At 44.0% G+C, this 9,268-nt stretch overlaps 1 protein-coding gene across 1 annotated transcript in view; it reads right to left on the minus strand.

Annotated features, from left to right (window-relative positions):
* The window catches only part of ARL8B (ARF like GTPase 8B), a 28,280-nt gene extending 19,257 nt beyond the window's left edge, over positions 1 to 9,023 (minus strand). Inside the window, exon 1 of the mRNA XM_083493566.1 lies at positions 8,670 to 9,023. Coding sequence (XP_083349692.1) covers positions 8,670 to 8,792 — 123 coding nt within the window. The 5' untranslated portion in view covers positions 8,793 to 9,023. The remainder of the gene's footprint in view (positions 1 to 8,669) is intronic.
* Positions 9,024 to 9,268: the final 245 nt, after the last annotated feature.

Genomic DNA, 9,268 nt, shown 5'->3' on the forward strand with positions numbered 1-9,268 from the left:
AGCTGAACAACCTTTCACTATGGTCTTGTCACTCTTGGAAGCCTGAACTTTCCCTTGTTTTTTTCACAGCAGCATAGAATTGTACAACTGGAAGGGATCCCAGGGGTCATCTAGTCGCAACACTTGCAAAGATGGAATCTCAACAAAACATCCATCAAACCCCTGCTTAAAAATCTCCAAGGAAGGAGAGTCTATCACCTCTTGTGGGAGTCTGTTCCACTGTCAAACAGCTCTTACCATCAGAAAGTTCTTCCTGTTTAGCCCAAAAATCATTACTTGTAACTTGAATCCATTGGCTTGGATCCTACCCTCCTCTGCAGCAGAAGAAAACAAGCTTGCTCCATCTTCTATGAGATATTGGAAGATGCCTAGCCTATCTCCTCTCAGACCCGTATAATTCAGGCTAAACTCTCTCATAAGGCTTGTTTTCCAGACCCTGCCATGTGAGAATCCTTTGCAGATGACTGTAGTGCCTGGTGACAGGCAGTCAGGTCATGTACGCATAGCAGTGACCAGAGGAGGAATGACCGCTGGGAGGAGTGCAGAAAAAAGAAACCTCATTGTGCATCTGCAGCGGCACAGCTGGACACCATCTACTCTAGCTGTCCCTCCTGCATCAGTCTCTATAGTCACAGCGGGCACTGCAACCTTCCAGCAGCTTGCCCTCACTCCCAAAGGTACATTCCTCCATTGTCTCCCAAGATAGACGGACGCCAACTAGCGTTACATCTGAGCCCTAAACCTCAACCACAATTAGTGGAAACAATCCAGCTCCATAGACTATCCCTTGACATTGGCTTGTTTCCGCTAACTATAGTTAGCATAACTATAGCTTGTCCAGGTTTGGATGGCGCAGCAAGCTGTGGTTAGTTTGAAAATGTAAGCTAAAGCTTTCATATCCCTTCTCGTGGTTGTGCCAGAGAAGAGGTTGGAAGGAGAAATGTGAAGGCCACAGAAGGCAGAATCAGAATTCAAAATGACTGTAACAGATTGGAGAACTCGGCCCAAACTAACAAAATGAATTTCAACAGGGACAAATGTAAGGTTCTGCACTTAGGCAGGAAAAACCAGATGCACAAATATATGATGGGGGACACCTGGCTTACTAGCAGTACATGTGAAAAGGATCTAGGGGTCTTGGTGGACCACAAGCTTAACATGAGTCAACAGTGTGATGCAGCAACAACAAAAAAGCTAACACTATTCTAGAAGTATAGTGTCCAGATCAAGGGAAGTAACAGTATTACTCTATTCTGCCTTAATCAGACCACTTGGAGCACTGTGTCCAATTCTGGGCACCACAATTTAAGAAGAATGTTGACAAGCTGAAACATATGCAGAGTAGGGCAACCAAGATCATCAAGGGTCTGGAAACTAAGCCTTATGAGGAACGCTTGAAGGAGCTGGTTATGTTTCGCCTGGAAAAGAGAGGAGATATGATGGCCATCTTTAAATATCTTAAGGGCTGTCACATGGAAGAGTAAGCATCCTTGTTTTCTCCTGCTCTGGAGGGTAGGACTCAAACCAATAGCTTCACGTTACAAGAAAGGAGATTCTGACTAAACATTCGGAAAAACTTTCTGACAGTAAGAGCTGTTCAGCAGTGGAACAGACTCCCACAAAAAGTGGTGGACTCTACTTCCTTGGAAGTTTTTAAGAAGAGGTTGGATGGCCATCTGTCATGGATGCTTCAGCTGAGATTCTTGCATTGCAGGGGGTTGGACTAGAGGACCCTTGGGTACATTCCAACTATGAGGCTTCTGAGGCTTATCCCCGTAACACAAAGTCATGGTTTAGGGTTACATCATGACAAAACCAGTATCTTCTTAGATACGCTAGTCAATCTGTATACGTCTCACCATGAAGTCGTAGTGACCCAAGTATTAATTGTTTAGATAAGCAGCAGATACAAAAACTGAATATCACAAGCTTCAGGTTGGGGGAAAAGACCCTCACCAGGGTTGCATGTGGCAAGCTACTCGGGGAAGCCAAGAGAAGCGGCAACTTCCCCCACTTTGAAGCAAAGATGTCACTACAGTGGTACCTCGGGTTAAGTACTTAATTCGTTCCGGAGGTCCATTCTTAACCTGAAGCACCACTTTAGCTAATGGGGCCTCCCGCTGCTGCTGCGCTGCCGGAGCACGATTTCTGTTCTCATCATGAAGCAAAGTTCTTAACCTGAAGTACTATTTCTGGATTAGCAGAGTCTGTAACCTGAAGTACCACTGTATAATCAACAAGGGTGCCTACAGGCAGACAGGATGGTTTTTATTTTATTGCCCAAGAGATTTCTGGAGGCATTTGTGTGTTACACAGACAGCTGAAGCCTCCAGCAGCAAGTGTACAGTGTCATTGCTACTTGTGACACAGCAGGAGGAGGTTGCTTCTACAAGAGCCACGTCATTAGTTCCCTCATCACTTCTATTTCCATCCACAACTGCAGCATGTTCCGTCGTGCATAAGATATCCAGGGGCATTTAGAGCAGAGAAAGGCCTCTCCTCGCCAAAGGCTTGTCACAGCATTTTCGATGCCAGGTTTCTCAATGCTAATCCTACAAACATTGAGTTGGGTAATTCCCCAAATGCCAAAAACTAACACAGGGTTCCGCAGAAGCCAGTCAACTACTACCAAGGATATTAAGAAAAAGTTAAGAGAGCAGATACAGCTCTGCTTTCTCTTATCGATTTTAGAATCAGTATGCTGATATTCATAGACTGGTATTAGTTTGTATTTTTTAAAATGCACCCCAAGTTCCCTAAATCCCAAGTTTTTGCTTAGCAATTGAAGATTACTTCAGCAGTCTTAAATAACTGGAGTTCAGATAAAGGAGGTTGCAATCACAAAGAAGCCAGACTTCACCCTCATTAGATCACCGTTCACGAGTCATGCTATTATTACATCTGTCCAGAAAACAAGTAATGATCCAGTTTGGCCGATGACTGGATAAGAGCCTACACCAAGCAATGACCAGCCTTTCTCCTAGAATTGAAAGATCTGGGAATCCAGCTCTCAAAACATTTAGTCCCAGTATGGAAGCATTTAGGCTAGCTTAGCTCCCTTGAAGTTGCTCAGGCAGGCACTTGGAATGATAATGCCCAGCTGAAAGTACTTTTTTTAAAAAAAAGTTGTAATATATTCCCAGCCCACACACACTATCTTACTTTTACAGTGAAATCCAAAACATGCACACTCAGACACAAGCCCCGTTGAATTCAATGAAACTTACCCACATGCAAGCTTGTAAAAGACTGCAGCCTTTAGTCATTTAAAGAGAATCAGCTTCTTTCCCTACTCAAGCTTCACATGCCACACAAACATCCCTGACCTTATTATTAATGGAATAGTAATAATGCAGGTGGTTAATATGTTGTTCAAGTTCAGGTAACATTAGTCAAGTCTTTTCTATTAGCCATTTTTATATTTAACTGAAATCCTTACTACCAGACTACCCATATATAACTGAGTTGTCAGGCTGGCAAGTTATTAGCCTTCAATATTTTATACCTACCTTGGAAGGATAGGGAACTTTACTCTTGGCCTTACTCTTCCTTAAACTGGGCCCTCCAGATGTTTTTTGAGACTACAATTCCCATCATCCCTGACCACTGGTCCTGCTAGCTAGGGATCATGGGAGTTGTAGGCAATAGATCCCCAATACCAAGGTGAAGCACAGTGGATTGTACCCACCCAAGTTTTACTCATGGTAGAGTCACTGAAATGAGCAGACCTAAGTTAGTCATTCTTTTAATGGGTCTACGGTATGACTTATGAATAACCCTGTATTTTTTAGGTGCTTATCAGTTGCAATCATCACAGAATAAAGATTCCTATAGTCACTAGCCTACAGTCCAAGTGACAGAAACACAAACTATTGAAGTTTAATACTGAAGCCGACAAAGCTCTTTTATTTCACGTAAGAACAAGTTTACAAGAATACATATTTAATAGATTTCACCAAGTTAAGTCTAGAGATGTGTTAGATCCCAACCAAGCAGTAAGGTACACAATTTCAATTCAAAGAACCAATCCTTCCCACACCCCTTCCACTGAATGGTACTTTTCTTTAACAGGCTGAACTATTAAATTAAATTATTTACTTTTTAAATGCAAAAGGACATTACTTCTACATAAGAAATTGACACTCCTTTAAATTGGGCTGGAAAGATATCCAGTTCTTTTATCATCTAGGCACCAACAGTGGTTTCTATGATTTGGCAAGAGGGTATGATTCCCAGTATTCAACACATACCTGGCTTATTTTATCCCTGTTTAAGTTGTAATATGGCAACACTCTTTTGATGGGTGGAAAAGAAGCAGCTCTCTAGTCTTAAATATTTTATCAACTTTAGTTCAGTTTATAGGAAGAGGAACAGTAAAATTTTCCATAGGATCTGCTAAACATTCAACCAGGTTCCCTTTCTGTGATTTGCATTGCCAGTAAGAACAAAAAAGTTCTGCTTAAAGATATATAATCCAATAACAGCAAGTTTTTAACAAATTCCACCACATCTGCCAAGTTAAAGCTAGCTTCCAATTTACCTTAGAGGTTTGGATAAAATATTTGTTTATATTGTAGATCTAAATACTACCTTTAAAGGAAGTCATTGTATCTGAAGGGTGGACAAGCTGCAGTCCTCCAGATGTTGCAGTTGTCATGCAGCAACATCTGGAGGGCCACTGGTTCCCCAGCCCTAGCACTGAGCAAGCAGCTACCAAGCAAGCACTCTACCAGCATAGCCCTTTTGCTTCACCATTCTAATTCCATAATTCGTTCAAAGTCAACAGCATAGCAGATGTGCCCTGTAGTCCTGAAAACAAGCAATGCAAGGCAGTCAAGGACTGATATTAATGAAATGATGCATCAACCTCTTGGCCATATTTTGTGCATTTAGTGTTTGTTTTTGAATTAAGAAGTCTTCAGGGCAAGCACGCCCTTTGGTAGCACTCAAACACAAGAACACACATATTGACTTTTGGGTGATGGTTCAGCACTTGCTTAAACTATCCCTATTCACAAAGCTTTGCTTTGTTTTTATTTATTTGCTAACTGCCCCCCAAGACAACAGTATGGGTTGATTTCAACCTTCCCTCCAGCACCGCTTAAGAATCCCCATGATCCATCAAGAAGTATAAAAATGTACAAAGAAAGCATGCATACATAGGAACTCGCATCAAGGCTATGATCTGTGCTAAGTGTTCCAAGTATGAACATAAGTCTTAGTAGGTAGGCAAAAATTCACTAGTCCAGTATTATTTGCAATAATCTCAGTATTATTTGCCATAAATTGGGTACTGGTCTGTCAGTAGACCAAGACTTAAACACACCCAGTTCCTAGACGCTGCTGCACACACATATCCCCAGTGGATAAGGAGAATATGGGTATGGCCATCTTCTGATTATATTATCTCAGCTAAGGAGAGAGGATATCCCAATGCAGGTGCTGAACCTGGAAGCTTTGGAATACAGTGGTACCTCGGTTTAAGAACAGCCCTGTTTATGAACTATTCGGTTTACAAACTCCGCAAAACCGGAAGTCGTGTCCCGGTTTGCAGACTTTACCTCTGTCTAAGAATGGAATCCGAATGGTGGAAGGGCACAGGTGGCGGGAGGCCTCATTAGGGAAAGAGCGCCTCAGTTTAAGAACAGTTTCGGTTTAAGACAGGACTTCCAGAACAAATTAAGTTCATAAACAGAGGTATGACTGTATGTCTACCACACAATGATGTTCTTTGAACTTAATGAACACAAAGCTTAAGTGCAAAATGTTGTTGCTGTTGTTTATACACTGCCCTTTATCAAAAGATCTCAGGCTGGTTCACAAGAAGATATTTAAATCATTCTAGTTGCTTAGAAGTATTTACAGATGCAATCCTGTCAAGATTCAGACTCAAGACGTTTCCATGAAAAAATTGAAAAAATGCTAGGACTACTTCATCTATAGACCTAACCCCTACTAATTTGGGAATAAGCCCTACTAACTTCAACACAACTCGTTTCCAAGCAAACATGGTAAGGATCACACTCTTAATTTTCCAAACTATTCCTTGCTCACTCTTTGTCATAAGCACTACTGTTAGAAAAGAAAAATGTGAGCAGTTTCAGATCTCATTTACAAGATCCCCTCAGAAGTTTCATTACTGTGTTTGAGGCAAGGTCTAAGCAACAAACAGGTCAAAAATGTCTACAAGCAAAGTACATTACACTCCAATGGTCTGCCAAGCCAGCACAGACCAGAAAGCATTTCCCAGGCCTGCAAGGAAGCTGTTTTGTTGTCTTTTAGAACCATATTTCAAACTAAATTTATCCAACAAACTGCCACCATTGAAACCAACAGAACTGACAGAAGCAGCTTGCTGCAGCAGTAGGCCTAACAAAGCCAAAACGATCTTAAGTGTAGTAAGTAGAGGCCAGTTTGTCCCCCAAAATAAGAGCACTGTTTTAGATTTACTCTAGCAAGAGAATGTTGTATGCCCCTGATAAAGGCACAAAACAATCAAGAAAATGTAGCATCTTGTTTGTTGGAAGTGATGCAATCAAGTCATTTAGAAAGACATCATCAAAGCTTTTTATGAGGCAACTTCAGCATAGATAAGCAAGTTAATGGCTAAACCGAGAGGCACATTTTGCAGCTGAGTCCATTGTGGAAGGTTTCTTGCCCCATCCCAAACAGCAACCTGACCCCACCCTCCTATTGTTAATACGCCAAGGGGGAAAAGCTACTTTGACCTACCAGGAGAATGAGCTGAATGCAATTCACCCAACTCTGCTCTCCCCAAAGGGTAAACTTAAGACAGAGCGAGCCCCTTTACTCAGAGCAAAGTATTCCAAATGGATTGGTCCCGATTTTACCATAACTATCAATATCTACAGATGGCATAAAGATATATATACACACACCAAAAACCCTGGAAGCGAAAATGATGCTTTACAACTAGAATACAAGTATGAAACGTCAGTTAAAAAGATCAATATTCATCTATAATATGTGCTAATTAAGATACCTTGAGGCAAATAAGTGTTCTTGCGTATCAAGTCTGTTCAGGCTATGCAGTCTAAGTGAGCTTTTTTGCTTATAAGAATAGTGTCAATAAATAAAAAAGAAAGACCTTCTACAGATATCCCTTGCCCTGGTTAATGAAACATAACCCTAATCAGTCATTACAGGGCTCCTAGAGTCATTCAAACTCACATGGATTACTTTAAGTACATTTGGTCACCCAATAAAAGTAGTAACTTACATAAACAATTTAAAAACCATCATCAGGTTTAACTGATGGTAAAATGATACTCCAAAATACAAACAAAAGAAAAAGAAAGGAAAGATGAAATTTCTGAAGAGTCTGGGAAAAGAGGTATGTCAACCTGGCACCGAAATGATGTTAATACTGGCATCAAGCAGGCTTCACTGGGGAGGGCCCTCCATAGACACAGCCAAAAAGACAGTGCCACCGCGTTCAAAACTTATTTCAGAGGAAGTACCTGGAGAAGGGCCTCAGATGATATATGTTCGAGTATACCACAAATTGCTTAAGTGTTGCCCTTCAGAGGGTTTAAGTCATCTTAGCAAGGTTCTTTTACCCTTAAAGGTGCCCTAGAAATACCTTCAAACAAAATAGATAACATTTATATTTTAAATGTCTTGGAAGAGCTCAGACATACATAGGGTTTCTGGATAGACTCCAAATATTGGCTAGGCCCATCCTTACTTAAACTCATGTGGCACCTTAAGACCACTCTTGTATTATTAATCTTGAGCAACATGTTCAACTGTTAACTTCCTCCAGAGAGAGAAAGGCTCAGGAAGTCATCTCCAAACCAAAGCAAAGTCAGGTAAAACCAGGCAGGCCCTTGGTCCTCCCACATCACTTGGCACCTACGAACACTGGGAAGAGAAAAGTGTTCTCCTTTGGGAAAGTCACACCCAGAGAGTGTAGGATTATAGCAGCTTCAGGGAGAAGAGTTGCAGCTTCTTCTTTTGCCCATCCCAAACAAGGCTTGCTATGCAAAGAGCTTCAGACCTGACTAAGACATGACTGGGCTGCGCAAGTGAGGGTACCACCCACCATTCCCTAGTCCTGCCCTCCTCCAGAACTCCTTTCATCCACGTTGAGTGTCTGGAGGCAACCAAGTGGGCGAAAGCATCACCTGGCTCAGCCCCACCCCAACCTCCACGGCTCGCCGAGGTCCGGGAAACAGCAGAATTCCAAGTCCCTAACCTAAACTCTTCTCCTGTCCCCTGGCTGTACCGCTTAACACGTGAGCGAGCTGCATGTCTGAATGCCACCCCACCCAGGAAAGAAAGTGGAAAGAGCCCCTTTGCCCTATCCTAAGGAGTTGGCGTGGCCTTTCCCCTCGCATGCTCCCCCAAAGTGCTGGGACTTTTAACCCCCGCACGGGGCAGAACTCAATGGGCTGCAGGAGACGGAGGGAAAGCCGAGGGCGGGGCCTTTAAAATGACAATTTGGTGTTACTCTTCTCCCACCCACCCCAAAAAAACCCACAACCCCACTCTACAACGAGTGGAAAAATTACTGTGCATGCATTTGACTGGGGCCAAGGAGGGGAGGAGCGAGAGCAGCCGCCCATCTCCAGCTCAAGCGGGTATCAAAGGAGAGGCGGGAGGGGGCAAAGTAGGGACACCCCGGGGAGCGGAATCACGCATCTCACCGCGATGACGTTGACGAAGGTGGTCTTCCCCGAGTACTGCAGCCCGACCAGCGTCAGCTCCATCTCCTCCTTCCAGAACAGCGACCGGAACCAGTCCAGCAGCCGAGACAACAGCGCCAGCATGATGGGGGTGGGGGGTGCAGGTGGTGGAGGCGGCGGCAGAGGCAGCAACCAGGACGCTTCTCGTCTCCCTTCCCTCGCCCGCCTCGCCTCCGACGCTCCTTCTCGCGACGGCGCCTCGAGGCCGAATCCGGCGGCTGCTGCTGCTCCCGGTTCTCCTGCTTGCTGCTGCTGCTGCTGCCTCCCGCTCCCCGCGCGACGTGGGTCATATGACGGGACTCGCCTCGGCACGTCAGGGCAAGAGAGGGCTAGTTCCGGTAGTCGCGCGACCGGGCGGCTCCACAGCGGCCCCTGCTGGCGGAGCGGTGTGGGAGGACCGGGGAAAGGAGCTTTTTCGGGAAGGAGCGATATACAGTGGTACCTCAGGTTACATACGCTTCAGGTTACAAACTCCGTTAGCCCAGAAATAGTGCTTCAGGTTAAGAACTTTGCTTCAGGATGAGAACAGAAATCGTGCTCCGGCGGTGCTGCGGCAGCAG

This window comes from Podarcis liolepis (assembly GCF_965112155.1).
Source record: "Podarcis liolepis genome assembly, chromosome: 2".
Lineage (NCBI taxonomy): Eukaryota > Metazoa > Chordata > Lepidosauria > Squamata > Lacertidae > Podarcis > Podarcis liolepis.